This window comes from Oncorhynchus keta, chromosome 25 (assembly GCF_023373465.1).
Source record: "Oncorhynchus keta strain PuntledgeMale-10-30-2019 chromosome 25, Oket_V2, whole genome shotgun sequence".
In the NCBI taxonomy this organism is placed as follows: Eukaryota; Metazoa; Chordata; class Actinopteri; order Salmoniformes; family Salmonidae; genus Oncorhynchus; species Oncorhynchus keta.
In genome coordinates, this window is record NC_068445.1 from 34,053,859 (window position 1) to 34,080,474 (window position 26,616).

At 42.9% G+C, this 26,616-nt stretch overlaps 1 protein-coding gene across 2 annotated transcripts in view; it reads left to right on the forward strand.

Moving 5' to 3' along the window:
- The window catches only part of LOC118357953 (PI-PLC X domain-containing protein 3-like), an 81,936-nt gene that overhangs the window by 30,913 nt on the left and 24,407 nt on the right, over positions 1 to 26,616 (forward strand). For both annotated transcript variants that reach the window (XM_052479138.1, XM_035735258.2), the window contains exons 2-5: positions 23,609 to 23,865; positions 23,984 to 24,157; positions 24,457 to 24,632; positions 24,763 to 24,864. In XM_052479138.1, the coding sequence (XP_052335098.1) occupies positions 23,609 to 23,865; positions 23,984 to 24,157; positions 24,457 to 24,632; positions 24,763 to 24,864 (709 nt within the window). The remainder of the gene's footprint in view (positions 1 to 23,608; positions 23,866 to 23,983; positions 24,158 to 24,456; positions 24,633 to 24,762; positions 24,865 to 26,616) is intronic.

The window sequence follows — 26,616 nt, forward strand, 5'->3', positions numbered from 1 at the left end:
TTGTACTATTTTCTACAATGTAGAATAGTAGTGAAGACATCACAACTATTAAATAATACATGGAATCAGTTAAAAAAACAAATGATTATTTACAAAGACAGCCGACTCCTTCCTCCCTGTCGGGGAAATGAGCCCCGGTCTCCTGTGTGACTGCAATATGGTAAACTGTCAAATGCTTCTCATAGATGCCCTCTGGTGTTCAAACTACAACTAACAGAAAAAATGGCTGACAATTAGATGACGTGCCACAAAATGTTGCAGCAGCCTGCAAGGTGTGCTAACAGACTAACTCAACTTTTAAAGGAGCAACCACTATCTGATGTTAAAGCTTCCATTGACGAACACTCTCTGGGTTATATTGGATAAATCACTCTCCAACCATGGGATGGCAAGCGATGTAAAGCCATAGCAATTTTTTTTTATATCAATGTATGATCAATAACCTCAAGGCTGCACTGAAATCTAACCATGCACCTCCAACTATCATGTTATATTCCATTTCTTTAAAACCAATAATCTGTCATCTGAATCAGTGCAGTACAAGTTGAGCGGCCTTCTCCATATACACTACCATTCAAAAGTTTGGGGTCACTTAGAAATTCCTTGTTTTTGATAGAAAAACACTTGTCTGTTTTTTTGTCCATTTTAAAATGACATCAAAATGATCAGAAATACAGTGTAGACATTGTTAATGTTGTAAATGACTACTGTAGCTGGAAACGGCAGATATTTTTATCTACAGAGGCCCATTATCAGCAACCATCACTCCTGTGTTCTAATGGCACGCCGTGTTAGCTAATCCAAGTTTATAATTTTAAAAGGCAAATTGATCATTAGAAAAACCCCTTTGCAATTATGTTAGCACAGCTCAACATTTTCTGATTCAATGAAGCAATAAAACTGCCCTTCTCTAGACTAGTTGAGTTTTTATTTTTATTATATATTTTTTTTCACCTTTATTTAAACAGGCAAGTGAGTTAAGAACAAATTCTTATTTTCAATGACGGCCTAGGAATAGTGGGTTAACTGCCTGTTCAGGGGCAGAACGACAGATTTGTACCTTGTCAGCTCGGGGGTTTGAACTTGCAACCTTCCGGTTACTAGTCCAAAGCTCTAACCACTAGGCTACGCTGCCGCCCCGAATATCAGGAGCATAAGCATTTGTGGGTTCGATTACAGGCTCAAAATGGCCAGAAACAAACCACTTTCTTATGAAACTCGGCATTGTATAGTTATTCTAATATAATAATAATAATATATGTCATTTAGCAGATGCTTTTATCCAAAGCGACTTACAGTCATGTGTGCATACATTCTACGTATGGGTGGTCCCGGGAATCGAACCCACTACCCTGGCATTACAAGCGCCATGCTCTACCAACTGAGCTACAGAAGGACCAGAAATTCTGAGAAATTAAGGCTATTCCATGTGAGAAATTGCCAAGAAACTGAAGATCTCATACAACCCTGTGTACTACTCCCTTCACAGAACAGAGCAAACTGGCGCAAACGAGAATGCAAATAGTGAGAGGCCCCGGTGCACAACTTAGCAAGAGAACAAGTACATTAGTGTCTAGTTAGACATACAGATGCCTCAAGTCCTCAACTGGAAGCTTCATTAACAGTGCAGTTAGATTAACAATCATTTAAGCTTTCTGCCAATATTAGATATGTCTGTCAGGGGACATTTTATTGTTACTTACAACCTTATGCTAATCGCATTAGCCTATATTAGAAAATATCCGAAACTTTGAACATCCCATGAAGCACCATTTTAAATCATGATTAAAAATGTAATAATATGGCACCACAACAAACCTGCCAAGAGAGGGCCACCCACCAAAACTCACCGACCAGGAGGGCATTAATCAGAGGCAACAAAGATGACCCTGAAGGAGCTGCAAAACGCCAGTGGAGATCGGAGTATCTGTCCATAGGACCACTTTAAGCCGTACACTCCACAGAGCTGGGCTTTACGGAAGAGTGGCCAGAAAAAAATAAGCAAACACATTTGGTGTTCGCCAAAAGGCGCATGGGAGAAGGTACTCTGGTCAGATGAGACTAAAGTCTAGCTTTTTGGTCATCAAGGAAAACGTTGTCTGGCACAAACCCAACACCTCTCATCACCCTGAGAACACAATCCCCACAGTGAAGGGGATGTTTTTCATCGGCGCGGACTGGGAAACTGGTCAGAATTGAAGGAGTGATGGATGGCGCTAAATACAGGGAAATCTTGAGGGAAACCTGTTTGTCTTCCAGAGATTTGAGACTGGGATGGAGGTTCCACTTCCAGCAGGACAATGACTCTATGCATACGGCTAAAGCAACACTCGAGTGGTTTAAGGGGAAACATTTAAATGTCTTGGAATGGTCTAGTCAAAGCCTAGACCTCAATCCAATTGAGAATCTGTAGTATGATTTAGATTGCTGTACACCAGTGGAACCCATCCAACTTAAAGAAGCTGGAGCAGTTTTACCTTGAATGGGCAAAAATGCCAGTGGTTAGATGTGTCAAGCTTATAGAGACACCCCAAGAGACTTGCAGCTGTAATTGCTGCAATAGGTGACTCTACATAGTATGAACTCTTGGGGGAGGGGTTTAAATAGTTATGCATGTTCAGGTTTCTGTTTTGTCTTAATTTCTTGTTTGTTTCACAACAAGTGTTTTGCATCTTCAAAGTGGTAGGCAGGTTATGTAAGTCAAATGATACAATCCCCACCCCCCCCCCAAAAAAAACATTTTAATTCCAGGTTGTAAGGCAACAAAATAGGAAAAATGCCAAGGGGTGTGAATACTTTCGCAAGCCACTCTATGGCTTTTTCTTTGCAACTCTGCCTAGAAGGCTAGCATCCCGGAGCCGCCTCATCACTGACGTTGAGACTGGCGTTGAGGTACTATTTAATGACGGTGCCAGTTGAGGACTTGTGAGAGGTATGTTTCTCAAACTAGACACTGATGTACTTGTCCTCTTGCTCAGTTGTGCACAGACGACTCCCACTCTTTCTATTCTGGTTAGAGAAAGTCTGCGCTGTTCTGTGAAGGGAGTAGTACACAGCGTTGTATGAGATCTTCAGTTTCTTGGCAATTTCTCACGTGGAATAGTCTTCATTTCTCAGAACAAGAATAGACTGAGTTTCTGGCCATTTTGAGCCTGTAATCAAACCATCAAATGCTAATGCTCCAGATACTCAACTAGTCTAAAGAAGGCCAGTTTTATTGCTTCTTTAATCAGAACAACAGTTTGCAGCTGTGCTAACATAATTGCAAAAGTGTTTTCTAATGATCAATTAGCCTTTTAAAATGATACATTTGGATTAGCTAACACGGCGTGCCATTGGAACACAGGAGTGATGGTCGCTGATATTGGGCCTCTGTACGCCTATGTAGAAGGACGTTTCCAGCTACAATAGTAATTTACAACATTAGCAATATCTACACTGTATGTCGGATCAATTTGATGTTATTTTAAAATGGACAAAATGTTTTTCTTTCAAAAACAAGGGAATTTTTAAGTGACCCCAAACTTTTGAATGTGTACATGCTGAAAGTCAGTAGTTTACTTTCTCTCTGAAAAATAGCATTACATTTGGTCAAACACAATTCTCTACATCAGTTTACCAAGAACAGGCAGCAAAGTGATTGGGCGGCAGTTACAGCCAGAAATGGATGCTTTACTATTTTTAGGCAGTGGAATTTACTTTAGCTTCCTTCCACGCCTGAGGACACACTCATTTAAGTTTTGGTTAAATATATAACAAATAGGAGTGGCAATAGTCTGCTACCATTCTCAATAGTTTCCCATCAAGGTTGTCTAAAGCTGGTGGCGGATCATTATTGATGGATAACAATAGTTATTCTACCTCTCCCACACTAACTTGACCAAATTCAAAGCAGCAATCCTTATCTTTCATTATTAGATCTTTTATAGAAAAACATGATTGCACAATGTTGTCATTTCACTTCTGAGTTTTTCCACTTTACTAGTGAAATAATCATTGAACTAATTGGTAACATTTCAAGGTTTTGTTATAAATGACCCAACAACTTCAATGAACAAGGGAGATTAGTTTTTTTTTGGCCATGATATCATATGGTCTACTCAAGTGTTTTTATGTAATTTATCTTAGAATTGGTTATTTTTATTACCAAGTTTAATCACAATATTTTCAATGTACATTATGTCAACCAATCAGCTTAGCAGCCTGACATGTATTTTGCATAATATATTTGAACCATACAATTTTTCAATTTATCTTCAATCCAGAGGGCTCTAACAGTTCTCACAGTTAATTTCATAACAGGTGTATGCTTGTCAACAATTGGAATGAGTACTTTTACAAATACTTCCAGTGCAGCATCTGGATTCACTTCCTCATTCACATCAGACCAACACAACATTTTTGACATGTTTGTGTGTGCGTGTATTTTCCTTGCCAGAAGCCAATTTCCCTTAGTTTCAGCTGCCAAACCTGGCGGCTGCTGCTTTGGTTGAGGATGTTTTGTAGAGGCAGCAGCTATGGGTTACTGCTGCAGGGTTAGAGCTTCTGTTCCCAGTGAAAGTGAGAGAAGCACTGAACCAGTGAAAGAGGAACGAATGGGAGGATGAGTGCCGATCATATCAGTCCTCTCAGCCAGAGGATTATACTTGATTCTACATTTTTATAATGCCTGGGGATGGGGATCCATGTAAGTGTTTCTGCATTCAACAGAGGCATTACATAGTTACCTACCCCAAAACACAGCCAATGTACTTGGCTACAGCACAATCAGATTGGAACCCAGCCTAGCATGTAGACATTCTGGTATTCACATTTTTGTCAACACTGTTCAACAGTGGCCTGATTTGTATTTCTGTATGGTGTATTATCTGTTAGTGCAGATTTATGTAAGCGTTACTGGGAATGGATACCACAGGGAGTGCTAGCTGACCTTCTTCTTCCAAAAATGTTAACATGGCATAATTATATTTTTTACTGTGTCTGTAGCACAGACCAACCACGTTTTCAATCGCTGTTTAATGTCTTGGAAATTACATCCATCTATCTTGAGACCAGACTCTGAAAGCTGTCCAACGTAGCTTGGCTTATCAGATCAGGGTATGTAGGGGCTGCCAATATCCCTGGCTGACGAGATATATAATTCCCTATCTCTGCGACGACGTGCACACACTCTCCCTTTCTCCTTCATGTGAACACCTCGCACTCTCGCTCGCTCGAACAGCCTAAATACAACCTGTACACACACGGTTGTGTACTCTTTCCCAGTGTTGCCCTCTCATCTCTTCACCTTGGCAGAGCTGCTCTCCAATGACTTCAACCCTTGCCTCTAACTTCTGACTTAGTGAGGCCGTCTGTTTGCCCTGCTCTGGCTTCCCCCGGCTCTGGCTCTGTTCTAACCTGCTGAGCCTCTGACCAACAGAGGACATGGTCATGAACAAAAGCAACAAATAAAACCGACGAGGAAAAAGAAAAGCGATTGAGAGGTTTATAGTACAGCAGAAGACAGAGGTTTTTAGAAGAACAGAGTGGACAGTTTAATCAGCATTAAACAGGCTTTCTGTGTATCACTGAGACAGTGTGCGTCTTAAGGGCAAACAAGCTTAAAATGAGTTGACAATTGTCTGAGTCACACCTAACTTCATTATGACCATGTTTGCATTATTCAGGACCGACAACTTTTGCAGGAAGGAAGACTCAAATGAAGTCAATATTGTATGTTCATTATATATGCATTATGTCACTATTAGCTCTGCCACACAGAGAGTGTCTGTATATGAGTGCAGCCAGTGAGTGGTATTCTACAACGGGTGGTTCTAATGCTGATTGGTTAAAACCACATTCCAGCACGTGTCTATTCCACAAGTTACCACCTGCTAAATCTACTCTCTTAGTGAAGTGGGCGGGATAGTCCATTTCTCCATCTTTTCCGATAGTGATGTTGTGTTTCCGTAAGTGGATGATTTGGTCTAATTTAGATACATTAACAGGATGTATTTATGTTATTTTAAAGCAAACCTATGATGTTTGAGAAATTACTATGCCATCTACTTATTCACTCATTTCAGATCATTCCCACTGGGCACACACTGGTTGAATCAACGTTGTTTCCACATCATTTCAACAACATTACGTTGAACCAACGTGGAAAAGATGTTGAATTGGTGTCGGTGGCCAGGGGGTTCCTTTATTCCACGGGCACCCAGTGTGGCAGGCCCTGCATACATATGTATCTAACAGTCCCCTGCTCAAACCGCTATATGTACAGTACATTAGTAAAGTATTCAGACCCCATCCCCTTCCACATTTTGTTACGTTACAGCCTAAATGTAAAATGGATTTAAAAAATAAATAATCCTCAATCTACACACAATACTCCATAATGACAAAACAAGAATGTATTTTTTTTAATTGATTTTTTTGCAAATGTATAAAAATACAGATACCTTATTTACATGCGTATTCAGACCTTTTGCTGAGAGGCTCAGGTGCATCCTGTTTCCATTGAGCAATCAATCAAATGTATTTTATAAAGCCCTTTTTACATTGGCAGATGTCACGCAGTGCTATACAGAAACCCAGCCTAGAACCCAGAACAGCAAGCAATGCAGATGTAGAAGCACATTCAACCTTGATATTTCTACAACTTGATTGGAGTCCACCTGTGGACAATCCTGTCTATATAAGGTCCCACAGTTGACAGTGCATGTCAGAACAAAAACCAAGCCACGAAGTTGAAGGAATTGTCTGTAGAGCTCTGAGACAGGATTGTGTCGAGGCACAGATTTGGTGAAAGGTACCAAAACATTTCTGCAGCATTGAAGGTCACCAAGAACACAGTGGCCTCCAACATTCTTAAATGGAAGAAGTTTGGAGCCACCAAGACTCTTCCTAGTGCTGGCCACCCGGCCAAACTGAGCAATTGGGGGAGCAGGGCCTTGGTCAGGGAGGTGACCAAGAACCCAATGATCACTCTGACAGAGCTCCAGAGTTCCATTGTGGAGATGGAAGAACCTTCCAGAAGGACAACCATATCTGCAGCACTTCACCAATCAGGCCTTACAGAAGCCACTCCTCAGTAGAAGGCACACTGGTCTGATGAAACGGAGATTGAACTCTTTTGCCTGATTGCCAAGTGTTACGTCTAGAGGAAACCCTGCACCATCCCTACGGTGACTCGTGGTGGCAGTATCATGCTGTGGGAATGTTTTTCAGTGGCAGGGACTGGGAGACTAGTCAGGATTGAGGGAAAGATGAACAGAGGAAAGTACAGAGATCCTTGATGAAAACCTGCTCCAGAGCAGTTAGGACCCCAGACTGGGGTGTAGGGCCGTTGTCCTGTTGGAATGTTGACCTTCCAACAGGACAATGACTCTATCGTCCTCCATCAGCACCGGCCTGTACCGTACCTGCCCTTAAGCTATCTCCTGGCCCCTTACACCAAGTCTGAATTTGTTCTGCTAGGTGACCTAAACTGGGACATGCTTAAACCACCTGACCAAGTCCTAAAGCAATGGGACTCCCTAAAGCTTTCCCAGATTATCACACATGAATTTAACAACATCGTACCCTCCGAACTCGTCATTAAGCTCGAGACCCTGGGTCTCGACCCCGCCCTGTGCAACTGGGTCCTGGACTTTCTGACGTCACGCCCCCAGGTGGTGAGGGTAGGAAGCAACATCTCCACCCCGCTGATCCTTAACTGGGGCTCCACAAGGGTGCATTCTCAGCCCTCTTCTGTACTCCCTGTTCACCCATGACTGCGTGGCCATGCACACCAACTTTATATAATGTTTACATACCCTACATTACTCATCTCATATGTACAGTGGGGCAGAAAAGTATTTAGTCAGCCACCAATTGATCTCACACTTAAAAAGATGAGAGGCCTGTAATTTTCATCATAGGTACACTTCAACTATGACAGACAAAATGAGAAAGAAAATCCAGAAAATCACATTGTAGGATTTTTTTAAATGAATTTATTTGCAAATTATGGTGTAAAATAAGTATTTGATCACCTACAAACAAGCAAGATTTCTGGCTCTCACAGACCTGTAATTTATTCTTTTAAGAAGAATTTGTCCTCCACTCGTTACCTGTATTAATGGCACCTGTTTGAACTTGTTATCAGTATAAAAGACACCTGTCCACAACCTCAGTCACACTCCAAACTCCACTATGGCCAAGACCAAAGAGCTGTCAAAGGACACCAGATACAAAATTGTAGACCTGCACCAGGCTGGGAAGACTGAGTCTGCAATAGGTAAGCAGCTTGGTTTGATGAAATCAACTGCGGGAGCAATTATTAGGAAATGGAAGACATACAAGACCACTGATAATCTCCCTCGATCTGGGGCGTCACGCAAGATCTCACCCCGTGGGGTCAAAATAATCACAAGAACGGTGAGCAAAAATCCCAGAACCACATGGGGGGACCTAGTGATTGACTTGCAGAGAGCTGGGACCAAAGTAACAAAGCCTACCATCAGTAACACACTATGCTGCCAGGGACTCAAATCCTGCAGTGCCAGGTGTGTCCCCCTACTTAGGCCAGTACATGTCCAGGACCGTCTGAAGTTTGCTAGAGAGCATTTGGATGATCCAGAAGAAGATTGGGATAATGTCATATGGTCAGATTAAACCAAAATATAACTTTTTGGTAAAAACTCAACTCGTCATGTTTGGAGGACAAAGAATGCTGAGTTGCATCCAAAGAACACCATACCTACTGTGAAGCATGGGGGTGGAAACATCATGCTTTGGGGCTGTTTTTCTGCAAAGGGACCAGGACGACTGATCTGTGTAAAGGAAAGAATGAATTGGGCCATGTATCGTGAGATTTTGAGTGAAAACCTCCTTCCATCAGCAAGGGCATTGAAGATGAAACATGGCTGGGTCTTTCAGCATGACAATGATCCCAAACACACCGCCCGTACCGACCGTGTACCTATGATGAAAATTACAGGCCTCATCTTTTTAAGTGGGAGAACATGCACAATTGGTGGCTGACTAAATACTTTTTTGCCCCACTGTATATACTGTACTCTATACTGTGCCATCTACTGCATCTTGCCTATACCGTTCAGCCATCGCTCATCCATATATTTATATGTACATATTCTTATTCCTTTACACTTGTGTGTAAAATGTAGTCGTTGTGAAATTGTTAGATTACTGCGTGGTCGGAACTAGAAGCACAAACATTTCGCTACACTCGCATTAACATCTAACCATGTGTATGTGACCAATACAATTTTGATTTGATTTGCATGACACCAAACACCCAGAAAAAGCTACTCTTCTTGCGTTATCCTCACAAATTATCCTGATTGATATCAGTCTGGTGTTTTCTGTAATGACCTTAGTGATCATTGTTTTACAGCCTGTGCTCGTAATGGCTGCTCAGTGAAACGACCTGTCTTGATTTGTCATACGGGTGCTAAAAAACTTTAATGAGCATGCCTTCCTTCATGAATTGGCCTCTGTAAAATGGTATTGAAGACATTTGGACATTCTTTTTTAAAAATATTTTCAGTGGTATTGTTAACAAACATGACCCTATATAGAAAATGAGAATTAAAAACCGGTTCAACCCCTGTTTTGACCGTGATCTTGCAGAGTTACTCCACCTCAAGAATTGCATTTGTCGAAGGGCTTGACACATACATACTCAGCCTGACTGGCTATCATTCAGGCAAATGAGAAATACGTGCAATCAAGGTATCTGGAAGCCAGTATTAGATTATTTAAGGAGTAGTTCTCTCTGTGGGTCTAACCACAAGAAGTTCTGGAAAACGGTTAAAGACCTGGAGAGTAACCCTCCTCACAGCTGCCCATGTCCCTTAATGTTGATGATGTGGTTGTTACTGACAAGACGCACTTGGCTGAGCTCTTTAATTACCACTTCATTAAGTCAAGATTCCCATTTGACTCAGCCATGCCTCCTTGACCATCCAACATTTGCTCATCTCCCACCCCTTCTCATGTGACTATCCCTGATGCTTCTTCCTCTTTTCCCCTGCCCCGCTACAAAATTTCTCCCTGCAGGCAGTCACTGAGTCTGAGGTGCTAAAGGAGCTCCTTAAACTTGACCCCAAAAAACATCTGGGTCAGATGGTTTAGACCCTTTCTTCTCTAAGGTTCCTGCACCTATCTCCAACATTTTTAACCTCTCTCTCCTTTCTGGGGAGGTTTCCATTGCTTGGAAGGCAGCCACAGTTCGTCCTTCATTTAAAGTGGGAAATCAACCTGATTCTAACTGTTATAGGCCTATTTCTATTTTGCCCTGTTTATCAAAAGTGTTGGAAAAATGTAATAATCAACTGACTGGCTTTCTTGATGTTTATAGTATTCTCTCAGATATGCAATCTGGTTTCCTCTCAGGTTATGGATGTGTCACGGCAAACTTAAAGGTCCTCAGTGTCGTCACCATTGCCCTTGATTCTAAGCAATATTTTGTGCTGCTATTTTTATTGACTTGGCCAAAGCTTTTGTTACGGTAGGCCATTCCATTCTTGTGGGCCGGCTAAGGAGAATTGGTGTCTCAGAGGTCTTTGGCCTGATTTGCTAACTACCTCTCTGAATGCAGTGTATAAAGTCAGAATATCTGCTGTCTCAGCCACTGCCTGTCACCAAGGGAGTACCCCAAGGCTCAATCCTAGGCCCCAAGCTCAGGCGGTAGGAAGCTCTCTCATCCATTTATATGCAGATGATAGTCTTATACTCAGCGGCCCCCTCCCCGGATTTTGTGTTAAATGCTCTACAACAAAGCTTTCTTAGTGTCCAACAAGCTTTCTCTACCCTTAACCTTATTCTGAACACCTCCAAAACAAAAGTCATGTGGTTTGGTAAGAAGAATGCCCCTCTTCCCAAAGGTGTTATTACTACTTCTGAGGGTTTAGAGCTTGATGTCATCACCTCATACAAGTACTTGGGAGTATGGCTAGACGGTGCACTGTCCTTCTCTCAGCACACATCAAAGCTGCAGGCTAAAAAGTTCAATCTCGACTTGGTTTCCTCATTCGTAATCGCTCCTCTTTCACCCAGCTGCTAATTTAACCCTGAGCCAGATGACCATCCTACCCATGCTAGATAACAGAGACATCATTTATAGATCAACAGGTAAGGGTGCTCTCGAGCGGCTACATGTTCTTTACCATTCGGCCATCAGATTTGCCACTAATGCTCCTTATAGGACACATCACTGCACTCTACACTCCTCTGTGAACTGGTCATTTTTATTTTTTCTCTGTATACCCGTCGCAAGACCCACTGGTTGGGTGGAATTTGTTTCAGTTTCTATCACATTACTTCTCCAAAGACAAGTTCAGTTTGTATTTTACTGGCAGCTTTCAGGATGATTATTATTTATAAAACCCTCTTAGGCCTCACTACTCCCTATCTGAGATATCTACTGCAGCCCTCATCCTCCACATACAACTCCCGTTCTGCCAGTCACATTCTGTTAAAGGTCCCCAAAGCACACACATCCCTAAGTCAGTCCTCTCTTCAGTTTGCTGCAGCTAGCGACTGTAACAAACACTTAAACTGGACCGTTTATCTCAATCTCTTCATTCAAACACTCTTACTGACAGTTGTGGCTGCTTTGTATGACGTATTGTTATATCTTACCTTCTTGACCTTTGTGCTGTTGATTTTGCCCAATAATGTTTGTACCATGTTTTTGTGCTGCTACCATGCTGTGTTATGTTTTACTGTTATGTTGTTGTCTTAGGTCTCTCTTTATGTCGTGTTGTCTCTCTTGTTGTGATGTGTGTTTTTGTCCTATATTCACTACCTGTATTTGTGAGTTATTGACATGTTGAATGCACCGAGCTGTCTGTTTTGAACTACTGACACACAGCACGGACACCCATGCATACCCTACAAGAAATGCCACCAGAGGTCTCTTCACAGTCCAGAGCAGACTATGGGAGGTGCACGGTACTACAGAGCCAAGACTAGATGGAGCCAACTCTATTCCACATCAAGTAACTCATGCCAGCAATAAAATTAGGTTTAAAAAAACAGATAAAAAAAAAACACCTTAAGGACTAGTGGGACTGTGACGCAACACAAACCTAGACACATGCATACAAATACACGAGAACATACGCACTACACACACACACACACACACACGTACACATTCATTTTGTGTTATAGATAAGTAGAGTAGAGCCCTGAGGGCACACAATATGTTGTGAAATCTGTTATGAATGTACTGTAAAATGTAAACTGCCTTAATTTTGCTGGACCCCAGGAGGAGTGGATAGATGGGGATCCATAATAAATACAAATGGGCCTTGGGACAGGATTTATCCATCCATCCGTCCATGTATTTGTCCATCTATCTCTTATTCACCACTTGAGCTCCAGAGGAGGGAGGGTAAACCTTCCCAGAGGAATTTATAGTGGGCATGGATGAGATTTAAAGATATGACATTGCACTGAAGTTAAATGTTGAGAGAGGAGGGGGTTAATCAAAGAAAAGTTGGGAAGGGGAGGGAGAAAGGTGCGGACTGAGAGAAGGGCAAGGAAAGGGTGAGAGAGGGGTAGGGAATATACAGAAAGTGTGGGGGAGAGCTAATGGAAAATGAGAAAGCGGTAAATAGAAACTTAAAGAGGACCGGAGAGCGAAGTGATTTTCACATAATAGACATGCTCCATGTTGCCACATCTCCAACGAGCTTGCTGTCAATCTCAGCCTTTGCTAAGTGCAGTTATGACTTTAAGTGCCTGACCACATGCACATTGTTAATGCTGGCTGCCACTCTGCTACGGTTCTATACAGAAAGGGACTGGACATAGGGCAGTTTGGACAAATGCCAGGTGGGCCTGTCCATCTTTAGCATAGTGGGCTGGTTGGTCTAAATTGAGGGGTCATGCCTTGGCTGAATTTATTTTTTACCTTTTTATTAAACTAGGCAAGTCCGTTAAGAACAAATTCTTATTTTCAATGACGGCCTAGGAACTTTGGGTTTACTGCCTTGTTCGGGGGCAGAATGAAAGATTTTTATCCTGTCAGCTCAGGGATTCGATCGTGCAGCCTTTCAGTTACTAGTCCAATGCTCTAACCACTAGGTTACCCTGCCACCCCATTTCTGGTCCCACCCTCATGGAAAAATACTATAGTATACTATGGCATTAATACTATAGTATTTACTGTAGTGTTTTTGCAGACATAACTGTTGTATTTACTGACAAAAAAATAGGGCTATACTGTAGTATTTACAGTTAACTATAGTAATACTGTAGTAAAATAATATAGTAATTTGCAGACTTTACTGTAGTGTTTCTGATTTATTGTCTTTGACATAAAGTGGAGACTTTCTCCTTGAGGAAACCTACTGGATAAATTCTAAAAGAGCACCTTTTCCATAACTGGTTGGACTGGGGTGTGAATGGATAGTTCAGAGCTTCTGCTTCTCTCTAACTTGTATACTTTGTATGTACGTTTCTCATTTATGGGTGGCACAAATTGGGTCATGGGGGAGGGGATTGGGCAGGGTATATGCAAATGAAATACGGTAGAATTTGCTGTAGAGTTTGGGCAGACTAGTGTTTTTGTGGACAATACTGTAGTATTTACTCTGTAGTGAGGATCAAGGGATACTACAGTGTATAGTATTCTACAGTATGATGTACTACAGTTTATTACAGAATTCTATTGTAAGTTCTATAGTATACTGTAGTATTTTTTTTGTTTGTTCATGTGGGCAGTCCATCTATGGTTTTAGACAAGTCTTTGGCACAGGAACAGAGCATAGACCAGTGATTATTGTATGACTGAGGGCTATATGTGTGTTGGATTTGAGGTAAGATTAAAAGGTAAGAATAAAAACTGTATGTGCTGTTTGCTTGGCATTAGCAAAAACATCCCAGCTAGCACATTTCATTCCTTGTGGGAACGTGGGTTTTTGGTTTCAATTTGGTTCTGGGGACGAAGCCATACATTTCCAGACCGGTGTAACTTTTTTTTCTCCTGGGACAAAGTTTTGTTTATGATGAGAACAGAATGTATATGTTTTTAAATAACATTCTTAACCTTCTTTGAACAGTACATTTTTCTTGAGGTTTTCATGGAAAGTTTTTGTAATGCTCTCAGACCAATTTGAGAACATGACTTTAAATAGAACCATGATGTTAACCTGTCGGAAACATTATGCTGAAGCACTGAAATTCCAACAGAAAAAGTTGTTTCTTAAAACCTCTTAGGGATCGGTGTCCTGTCAACATCGCAGATATTAGAGAAACAACAAATGTTGGTACATGTAAGTGTCTTATATCGGCTGAAAGCTTAAATTCTGGTTAATATAACTGCACTGTCCAATTTACAGTAGCTATTACTGTGGAAAAAATGCCATGCTATTGTTTGAGGAGACCTCCTAACAACACTTTTCCACCGCAATAAGTTTGAGAAATTCACTTCTGAGGGTGAAATGTGTACTTACATTCTGAAATCTTGCTCTGATTTATCATCCAAATGGTCCAAGAGATAACATGAAGTGTTGTTTTGTTAGATAAAAGCATTTTTCATAATGGACCTAAAAAGGTCCATATAGCATGCAAGATCAATTTTGTATTTCCACTCGTTCAATTTGCAAAGAAAGGAATCTGTGAATCTCACCCTAAACGTTGTTTCAACAAGTCATATCACGTTTGTATGTATTCCTCATATCCTAGAATGTAACGAGAATTCACTATATAATTAGGGCTGTAGTATATCCTATAGGACACCATATTTGGTCAGAGAGCAACTCCTTCATGGCACGCTGATGACACGGGCAGTTTTCACTTGATCAACTCTAACGTTGTCAAATAAGCACCAATCGGGGTCAAACAAATATAGCTAGATAGCCAATGAGCTGGGCTTTACGGAAGTATCCAGAAACCATGTATATGTTGTAAAATGTACCTACTAACCTTCTACGACAAGCATACCTTTTCATTTTGGACAAAAATGTTAAAAATATGGAGAGTTATAAAAACTGGTTGTTTTACAAATGTTGAACTTATAATATGGCTACTAATACTGGAAAAGCTAAAACAAAGTCCAAGTATACAGATTTGACGATATTCTTGCAGAAATGTAAAATGAATGCAAGTATCTCCTTCACGATTTGCCCAAATGTATTTGGGTGACTTCACACTAAATGTCATGTAGCTCGCTCATACTACAAGTTTTCCGTCAAACTTTGCACATACACTACTGCCATCTTGTGGACGGCATCAGAATTACAACCAGTGATGCTGTAACTGGGACCTTTCTCTTGCCTTTCAAAGATGATGGTAGAAAACAGTTTTTTTCTCCATTGTATTTTCTTCGACCAGACCTATTATGTTCTATTCTCTCACATTCAATTAACATTTCCACAAACTTCAGTGTTTCCTTTCAAATGGTACCAAGAATATGAATATCCTTGCTTCGGGGCCTGCGCGATGTCATTTAGGCGAAAATTTGAAAAAAAAGGGGGCTGTCCTTTCAACTATTTGAGAACATTTCCAAAGTCAAACAAGTTGGATTAAGTTACTAGAACATAAAAAAAGTAAAGGAATTTTGAACATTTAGGAAAATGTATATTAAAGGAATACAATACCAAGAAAGTAGTGTTTCTTAATTATATGCTGAGAATGTTCCAAAGCCAATCAACTATCTTGCACCATTCCCAGAAAGTTGTGTTAAGGTTGTATGCAAAATGACCTAGAGCTTGGTGAGAGTGTGGTTGTCCTAAGGAACATGTGGTTATCAGAACGGTATGTTCTACCTGGGATTGGTCTCTGTGTATGTCATAGAGAATTCTGCCATGTAGAAGCAAATAAACATTTGACATATGGAAAACTCAATTTACGTTAAGATTATCCAAATAGTGCTTGACAGTTTGAGTGTAGCTATGGATCTGTGTGTATGTATATTTCACTCAAATTTACTGTAGTGTACTCTGCACACCTGGTTGCCAGTCTGACATTTTGTCATTGTCTTACCGAATAAGGCCATATCGATACATTGTTGAGTGCAAAACAATTCTGAGAGCCACGCTAGTGGCTATCAATGACTCATACCAGAGGACAGAATGAGACCATAGGAGGAGAGAGATGATTTGATAGAGGGAATGGATATGAAGACCGAATGGAGAGGGTTCAAATCAAATTTTATTTGTCACATACACATTAGCAGATGTTAATGCGAGTGTAGTGAAATGCTTGTGCTTCTAGTTCCGACAATGCAGTGATAATCAACAAGTAATCTAACTAACAATTCCAAAACTACTGTCTTATACACAGTGTAAGGGGATAAAGAATATGTACATAAGGATATATGAATGAGTGATGGTACAGAGCAGCATACAGTAGATGGTATTGAGTACAGTATATACATATGAGATGAGTATGTAGACAAAGTAAACAAAGTTGCATAGTTAAAGTGGCTAGTGATACATGTATTACATAAGGATGCAGTCGATGATGTAGAGTACAGTATATACATATGCATATGAGATGAATAATGTAGGGTAAGTAACAGTATATAAGGTAGCATTGTTTAAAGTGGCTAGTGATATATTTACATCATTTCCCATCAATTCCCATTATTAAAGTGGCTGGAGTTGGGTCAGTGTCAATGACAGTCTGTTGGCAGCAGCCACTCAATGTTAGTGGTGGCTGTTTAACAGTCTGATGGCCTTGAGATAGAAGCTGTTTTTCAGTCTCTCGGTCCCAGCTTTGATGCACCTGTACTGACCTCGCCTTCTGGATGATAGCGGGTTGAACAGGCAGTGGTTCGGGTGGTTGATGTCCTTGATGATCTTTATGGCCTTCCTGTAACAACGGGTGGTGTAGGTGTCCTGGAGGGCAGGTAGTTTGCCCCCGGTGATGCGTTGTGCAGACCTCACTACCCTCTGGAGAGCCTTACGGTTGTGGGCAGTTGCACAGGGCGGGGTCGAGACCCAGGGTCTCGAGCTTGATGACGAGCTTGGAAGGTACTATGGTGTTGAATGCCGAGCTGTAGTCGATGAACAGCATTCTCACATAGGTATTCCTCTTGTCCAGGTGGGTTAGGGCAGTGTGCAGTGTGGTTGAGATTGCATCGTCTGTGGACCTATTTGGGCGGTAAGCAAATTGGAGTGGGTCTAGGGTGTCAGGTAGGGTGGAGATGATATGGTCCTTGACTAGTCTCTCAAAGCACTTCATGATGACGGAAGTGCTACGGGGCGGTAGTCGTTTAGCTCAGTTACCTTAGCTTTCTTGGGAACAGGAACAATGGTGGCCCTCTTGAAGCATGTGGGAACAGCAGACTGGTATAGGGATTGATTGAATATGTCCGTAAACACACCGGCCAGCTGGTCTGCGCATGCTCTGAGGACGCGGCTGGGGATGCCGTCTGGGCCTGCAGCCTTGCGAGGGTTAACACGTTTAAATGTCTTACTCACCTCGGCTGCAGTGAAGGAGAGACCGCATGTTTTCGTTGCAGGCCGTGTCAGTGGCACTGTATTGTCCTCAAAGCGGGCAAAAAAGTTATTTAGTCTGCCTGGGAGCAAGACATCCTGGTCCGTGACTGGGCTGGGTTTCTTCTTGTAGTCCGTGATTGACTGTAGACCCTGCCACATGCCTCTTGTGTCTGAGCCATTGAATTGAGATTCTACTTTGTCTCTGTACTGACGCTTAGCTTGTTTAATAGCCTTGCGGAGGGAATAGCTGCACTGTTTGTATTCGGTCATGTTGCCAGACACCTTGCCCTGATTAAAAGCAGTGGTTCGCGCTTTCAGTTTCACGTGAATGCTGCCATCAATCCACGGTTTCTGGTTAGGGAATGTTTTTATCGTTGCTATGGGAACGACATCTTCGACGCAAGTTCTAATGAACTCGCACACCGAATCAGCGTATTCGTCAATATTTTTATCTGACGCAATACGAAACATGTCCCAGTCCACGTGATGGAAGCAGTCTTGGAGTGTGGAGTCAGCTTGGTCTGACCAGCGTTGGACAGACCTCAGCGTGGGAGCCTCTTGTTTGAGTTTCTGCCTGTAGGCAGGGATCAGCAAAATGGAGTCGTGGTCAGCTTTTCCGAAAGGTGGGCGGGGCAGGGCCTTATATGCGTCGCGGAAGTTAGAGTAACAATGATCCAAGGTTTTACCACCCCCGGTTGCGCAATCGATATGCTGATAAAATTTAGGGAGTCTTGTTTTCAGATTAGCTTTGTTAAAATCCCCAGCTACAATGAATGCAGCCTCCGGATAAATGGTTTCCAGTTTGCAAAGAGTTAAATAAAGTTTGTTCAGAGCCATCGATGTGTCTGCTTGGGGGGGGATATATACGGCTGTGATTATAATCAAAGAGAATTCTCTTGGAAGATAATGCGGTCTACATTTGATTGTGAGGAATTCTAAATCAGGTGAACAGAAGGATTTGAGTTCCTGTATGTTTCCTTCATCACACCATGTCTCGTTAGTCATGAGGCATACGCCCCCGCCCCTCTTCTTACCAGAAAGATGTTTGTTTCTGTCGGCGCGATGCGTGGAGAAACCTGTTGGCTGCACCGCATCGGATAGCCTCTTCCCAGTGAGCCATGTTTCCGTGAAGCAGAGAACGTTGCAGTCTCTGATGTCCCTCTGGAATGCCACCCTTGCTCGGATTTCGTCAATCTTGTTGTCAAGAGACTGGACATTGGCAAGAAGAATGCTGGGGAGTGGTGCGCGATGTGCCCATGTTCGGAGTCTGACCAGAAGACCGCCTCGTTTCCCTCTTTTTCGGAGTCGTTTTCTTGGGTCGCTGCATGCGATCCATTCCGTTGTCCTGTTTGTAAGGCAGAACACAGGATCCGCGTCGCGGAGAACATGTTCTTGGTCGTACTGATGGTGAGTTGACGCTGATCTTATATTCAGTAGTTCTTCTCGACTGTATGTAATGAAACCTAAGATGACCTGGGGTACTAATGTAAGAAATAACACGTAAAAAAACAAAAAACTGCATAGTTTCCTAGGAACGCGAAGCGAGGCGGCCATCTCTGTCGGCGCCGGAAGTGATATAATGAGGGACCACTGTGGGAAGAGGAAAATAGGGGGTTGGGAGAGAGACTGATAGAGGGAGGGGAAGGAGAGAACGTAGGAGATGGACATAGAGGGGATCAGACGGAAGCAGAGGAAAATGGGCAGAAGGTGAAGGGAATTCTCTCCTGCTCCTCTCCTGTGTCCGAAAGGGTGTTAGGAGTTAGTGAGAGGGCTGAGCAGTAATGGTGTGTGAAACAGATTAGTAGCCACTGCTGCACCTTCAGCATGGTGGTGTCTCTGCTCAACACAGCATATTCTCTGTCTGAAGGAGAGCACCTCTAACCCACATAATCCTCTCCTCTGTTCATTCCTTCTAATGGTTTTAACTTCCTGTGGTTTTTGTAAGCGTCTGCATCTATAAGTAGGTGTGGAATAACCTCGGAGTTTGAGTGTATCATATCCAGTATATCATATTACCTTTCAGAGAAAATGGAAAGATAACATTTTAGTCATTTACCCAGAGCAATAAGTGCATACATCTTAATGTATGTTTTTGTACTGGTCCCCCATGGGAATTGAACCCACAACCCTGGTGTTGCAAGTTCCATGCTCTACCAACTGAGCCACATGGGACCTAAATAAACCACATTTAAAAAAGATGAACCATAACATAACTCTTTAATGACACGTTATTTGACATTGTTCAGGTAGACCTACTGACTTAACTTGTGGCAAACATTTAATAGAACAACATCAGTGACTCATCTCCTTCATTAAGCCACTATAAAGTAGTGAGTGGAGGGATTTGTTTGTTTCTGGAAATGCTTTGTTCTGTAATTCAGAGGGATTAGTCCAAGGCTTCAAGGTTATGCTAATCACATGTTAAGTACTTCCTGTAAGCTGTTGGTTATGTCTCAACATTAATTCGTGCTCCAGATGAACTAGTGAAACCAGGCACAATCAGAAGCCATTCATAGGACATGATGACCTCAGTCTTCTGCTATAGACAAGCACGGATTATAAAAGGAAAACCAGCCACGACACGGGCACCGTCTTGCTTCCGAACAGGCTGAACACCTTTGCTTGCTTTGAGGATGATACAGTGCCATTGACACGGCCCGCTACCAAGGACTGTGGTCTCTCCTCCGTGGCCAACGTGAGTAAGACGTTTAAGCGTGTTAACCCTCGCAAGGTTGCCGGCATCCCTAGCCACGTCCTCAGAACATGGGCAGACCAGCTGTGTTCACAAATATATTCAAGCTCTCCCTATCCCAGTCTGTTGTCCCCACATGCTTCAAGATGGCCACCATTGTCCCTGTACCTAAGAAAGTAATTTAGTTCAATTACTACTGCTATCATCCCGTAGCACTCACTTCTGTCATCATGAAATGCTTTTAGAGACTAGTCAAGGATCATATCAGCTCCACCTTAGCTCTCAAACTAGACCCAATTTGCTTACCGCCCCAAAAGATCTACAGACTATGCAATCACCGCCAAGCTGCACACTGCCCTGTCTCATCTGGACAAGAGGAATACCTATGTAAGAATGCCGTTCATTGACTATAGCTCAGCATTCAACACCATAGTACCCTCCAAGCTCATCAATAACGAGGACCTGGGTCTGAACCCCCGCCCTGTGCAACTGTGTCCTAGACTTCTTGACGGGTCGCCCCCAGGTGGTGAAGGTAGGTAACAACACTTCTTTGCTGATACTCAACACTGGGGGCCCACAAGGGTGTGTGCTCAGCCCCATCCTGTGCTCCATTCACCCATGACTGCATGGCCAAGAACGCCTCCAACACAATCGTCAAGTTTGCAGATGACACTACAGTAGTAGGCTTGATTACCAATAACGATGAGACCGCCTACAGGGAGGAGGTGAGGGCTCTGGGAGTGGTGCCAGGAAAATAACCTCTCATCCAACGTCAACAAAACTAAGGAGATTGTGGACTTCAGGAAACGGCAGAGGGACGGGGAGGATTTCTTGGAATGGCCTAATCAGAGCCCAGACCTCGATCCAATTGAGAATCTGTGGTATGACTTAAAGATTGCTGTACACCAGCGGAACCCATCCAACATGAAGGAGCTGGAGCAGTTTTGCCTTGAATGGACAAATCCCAGTGGCTAGATGTACTAAGCATATAGACACATACCCCAAGAGACTTGCAGTTGTAATTGCTGAAATAGGTGGCTCTACAAAGTATTGACTTTGGGGGGGGAAAGTTATGCATGCTCAAGTTTGTCTTATTTCTTGGTGAGAAGTTTGCCCCCGGTAATGCGTAGGGCAGACCGCACCACACTCTGGAGAGCTTTGCGGTTGGAGCTGGAGTAGTTTTGCTTTGACCAATGGGCAAAAATCTCAGTGGCTAGATATGCCAAGTTTATAGAGGCATACCCAAGAGACTTGTAGCTGTAATTGCTACAAACGGTGGCTCTACAAAGTATTGACTTCTGGGGAGTGAATAGTTATGCGTGATCAAGTTTGTCTTATTTCTTGTTTGTTTCACAATAAAACATATTGGGGGTTGAATACTTTCGCAAGCCACTACGTGTATTTTGGGTATATGTTGTGAAACTGTTTAGATATTACTTGTTAGATATTACTGCACTGTTGGAGCTAGAAGCACAATCAATTCGCTACACCCGCAATAACATCTGCTAAACATGTGTATGTGACCAATAAAATGTGATTTACTGGTGAGGCTAGTGTTGATGTCCCACCTGACTATTTTTAACATTAGCTTACAGGTGTGGTGAGCAGGGGGAGAGAGGCAGGGAATCCCTTTTACGAGATGAACAGCGGTGTTATTTACAACACATCTCGAACAGTGCTCAATGGTCTCTGTGACCCTCCATAGTTTTTATGATTAATGTGATTCATTGAATATTAATATGACACACAGCTTTTCTGACCTTCTAGGCTTACTGAAAAGCATGTTGTTTACCCATTTTATTTCCACTGATTTATTGATATATTTTGATGGATTGGCTTTGCTCTCGTTATCATCACAGAATAGCGATAGTCGAGAAATAAGCGTCATCGTCTCATGTAGCTCCTCCCTCAACCTGGATTTGTTCCTGAAATGATTGGTCATACAAGGTATAGCTGACATTTCTTATTAATGGATGTTTGAACAGTAATTTGTGTGTGTGTGTGTGTATATATATGTGATGTGTAGCTACCATTTTGTTTTGCACACCTTTTCAACTACACGCATCATCAGTGAACTGACTCACTGCATAAAACACCTTTTGATAATCTAGCAACGGTCCTTTGGGTTTATCTCTTTTTTAAATGCTATAGGTATATTTGATAGAAACACTAGGGATCTTTCATATCTCAAGGCATGGAGCTGGGCTGGTTCTATTGTACCCAATCATTTATCTACTGGAGAAACAGAGGAATATTGTCAGAACATTTATATAACAGGTACTCCATTACACCCATAAGGCATAACACAGCCTCTATTCTACTCCAAGGTTTTGTGTAAGAGCAGACAATCCTGGGCAGAACATTGCTAAATGGGAACTTAGAACAATGCCGACTGTGTGGTTGATGTGTAGACAGTGCAGTCAAGTGTGTGTGTCTGTGTAGGATGACGGTCTCTCTCTGTGTTCAGTGCCTGTGGAGAGGTTGACTGTTGTAATCTCTCTTGTGACTTTTTAAGGGTCAGCTGGCTGGCTGACTGATGTTTGAGCTACGGTGACCGTCTGTTGTGGTCGAGTTAACTTTGGGCTTTGTGACAGTGTGGTCAGCCCTGTGGTGCAGGTCAGCCCTGTGGTGCGGGTCAGCCCTGGTGTGCAGGTCAGCCCTGTAGTGTGGTTGAGTCTGCAGTCATCTCTGTTGTGGTTACTGAAGATCCCTCTCTGGGCTATGAGACCGTGTGGACAACTTTGTGCTGCTGTTGGTTGACCCCTAGAGCTGTCTGCTCTGGTTACGGTCACTATCTTGACTGACTCTGAGGTCATTGTACGGCCTGCCGTGTTGTTATTGTGACTGTTAAAGACGTGGTGTTTGTGATTGGTAGATTTGCTCTGGCATTTTCTCTGCTGTAAATTCAGCCACCGACGTCTCTGTCCTGTTTGGTTGAGTGATGCTTCTGCTCACACTTTGGGGTCATAAGTTGTGATGTGGCTTTCATTGCGCTGTTACTTTTGTGGTTGCCTGTGAGGTTTTCTCTGTGCTTTTGGGTTAGGGTCACTTTCTGGTCTGTGTGTGTCTGGGGTTCTTGTGTGGTTGCTGTGCCTGGAGAAGGTTTGCTCTTTGGGCCAAGGGTAGCCAGCCCTCCTCTTGGATAACTGTCTCTGTTGCCAAGGGCTTTAGATAGGGCTGACAGTGTACTGTAGCCTGACCCTGTGGGGTCCACTGTGGGTTTCTCTATTAATTTATTTGTTTTTCTGGGTAAACAGTCACATTGGGCTGGCTGTGGTTATGTTGTTGAGAGGGGAGAAAAGTATTGGGCTGACTCTATAGTTAGAGCAGTTACACTCAACCACTTCTCTGGTTAGATTACTTTTCTGTTTAGACAGGGGAGAGAGAGAGAAGACATCACTCAGTCCTCTCAACCAACTGGCATTGTTCTATTGTTCTGAACACCTCCACTATAACCTGTATTCCCCCCCAGGTTCACATGATTCGTTCAGTTTCTACATAGATGAGTCCTCTCCGGTTGGTCCTGAGCAGACTGATGCCGTCCAGAACTTTGTGTCAGTCTTCGGCACGGTGGCCAAGAAGCTGATGCGCAAATGGCTCGCCACTCAGACCATGAACTTCTCCAGCCAGCTGGAGGCCGGCGTCCGCTTCTTTGACCTGCGCATCTCCACCAAGCCCCGAGACCCAGACAATGAACTCTTCTTCGCTCACGGTCTCTTCAGCGCCACGGTGAATAGAACCCATCCCTGTAACTTTATTTTACCAGATGTTCCTGACGTTCCTGAGTATGACTGGTCTGACACTCTCTCTGCTCTCCTTTGGGGTGTGTGTTGGGTTGTCCTTCCAGGTGAGAGAAGGCCTGGAGCAGATCAGCTCGTTCCTGTCGGCCCATGCCAGAGAGGTGGTGTTCCTGGACTTTAACCACTTCTACGGGGTTCAGAACATGCACCATGAGAAGCTGGTCTCAATGCTGAGGGATGTGTTTGGGGAGAAACTCTGCCCTGTTGTCTTCGCTCAGGAGGTAAGATGCTCTACTGTACAAACAAACACTTTCAATCTCTGTGCTCCCTCAAGAGCATAGTGTCCAATATACAGGTTGATGTTTATTGTGATGAGTCTGGTCCTGGAGCACTGAGCGATTTCGCCCAAGATAAGCCAGTTGCAAAGTCAAAATTGGCTGAAGTATTTGGGTTAGCAGTGTGGTTAAGGTTAGAGTTGCTTTGTGGCTGTGCCGGCTATTGATCACTCTACAGAGCGAATCTGCTCCCACTATGGCTCTGGAAGTTTCCTAAAGACAAACCTTTCTCTCCCTTCCTCTAGGTGAGTCTCCAGTACCTGTGGGAGAATGAGTACCAGGTATTGGTGTTCTATCATAGTCCTATGGCCCTGGAGGTGCCCTTCCTGTGGCCGGGTCAGATGATGCCTGCTCCCTGGGCCAACACCACTGACCCTGACAAGCTGATCCAGTTCCTCCAGGCCTCTGTGGCTGACCGCAGGTCTGACTGTTCCTTTATATTTCACCCTGTCTTTTCCTGGATAGTGTGGTGACTTAAACAGGGAAAAGCACTTATTGCATCTTTACTTGTGGCTGTATAGTAAGGTTGGATGTGATTTGTGTGATTGTAGGAGGAAGGGAACATTCTTTGTCTCCCAAGTGGTCCTGACACCTAAGGCCAGCACTGTCATGAAAGGAGTGGCTAGCGGACTGAGGGAGACCATTACAGAAAGGTTAGTGTGTCTCTGTGTGTCTCTGTGTGTCTCTGTGTGTCTCTGTGTGTCTCTGTGTGTCTCTGTGTGTCTCTGTGTGTGTCTGTGTGTCTCGGTGTAATCAAACGCCATAATTTTCTCCTTAGCTATCATACTCTAATTCCACTGATTTCAAAACTCGGTCTTCCAGAAAGTGGAGAGAAACACTTATGCAGTTCTACTACGTGACATCTTTTAAAAAAAAAAAGGAGAGTTAGAAAGGATTACTTACACATACAGACCAGCTCGTAGACAGATGCGTGCTACATAGCAGACCAATCCAAACTCATCTCTTGGCATGTCCAGCCCACTCATTATCTCAGCCAATCATGGCTAGCGGGAAGGTTAATGAATTTCTCAGTGGCTAAACCAACTAGGCTCGTAATTGAACAATTTGATTTGTATTTACAGATGGCATACGAGTTTGTCATTAAAGCACATAATAGTTGGCATGTTCCAGAATGTATCTCTGCCAAAATAAAACACATTTTGATTTAAAAAAAATGTTTTTTTTCCCTGTGAAGTAGTGAAGCACGTCACATATGTGTCTATTGTGATACATATGTCAGGAGGTTAGGAAGTGCAGCTCAGTTTACATCTCATTTTGTTGGCAGTGGGCACATTTCCTGTCTTCTCTCAAGGGCCAGGTCTGCCTATGGTGGCCTTTCTCAATAGCAAGTCTATACTCACTGAGTCTGTACATAGTCAAGAGTGTTTGTAATTTGTGGTCAGTCACAGTGGTCAGGTATTCTGCCACTGTGTACTCTCTGTTTAGGGCCAGATATCATTCCATTTTGCAATTTTGTTGTGGTTGATTCTTTCCAGTATGTCAAATAGTTATTTTCACTTTCTCATAATTTGGTTTTGTCCAAATGTGTTTTCTTCAGAGCTCCAGAACCAGCTGGCTCAGGAGACTCTTCTCTAGGTTAATCTCTCTGTAGGTGAGGGCTTTGTGGTGGAATGTGTGGGCATCGCTTCCGTTTACGTGGTTGTAGAATTTATCAACTATTTTCTGGATTTTGATAACTAGTGGGTATAATCCTAATTCTGCTCTGCATGCATTGTTTGGGGTTTTGCGTTGTACACAGTATATTTTTGCAGAATTCTGCATGCAGTCTCTCAATTTTGGGGCTCCCAAGTGGCGCAGCGGTCTAAGGCACTTTATCTCAGTGCTAGAGGCGTCACTACAGACCCTGGTTTGATCCTGGGCTGTATCACCACCGGTTTGGATTGGGAGTCCCATAGGGCGGCGCACAATTGGCCCAGCATCGTCTGGGTTAGGGTTTGGCCAGGGTAGGCCGTTATTATGAATAAGAATTTATTCTTAACTGACTTGCCTGGTAAAGTAAACGTTGAAGAAAATATGTTTGTCCCATTTTGTGAATTATTGGTTGGTGAGTGGACCCCAGATCACACAACCATAGAGGGCAATGGGTTAACGTCTGACCGAATCTGTGCAGAAGATCTAGGTGCTGCTGTTGACCCTCCTTGGTTGGGGACAGAAGCACCAGATAATCTGCAAACAGTAGGGTGAGACCGGGTGCTGCAGACTGTTCTAGTGCCCTCGCCAACTTAAAATAGAAATGTACAAATACAAAACATGTTTCGGTACAATACAATACGCTAAAAAACAAGATATAGATTCAGCAATAATTGCTGTAGATGCCGAAAAGGCTTTCGACCATCTTGAATGGCCTCTTCATTTCAAAACTGTCCATCTGAAATATATTTAAT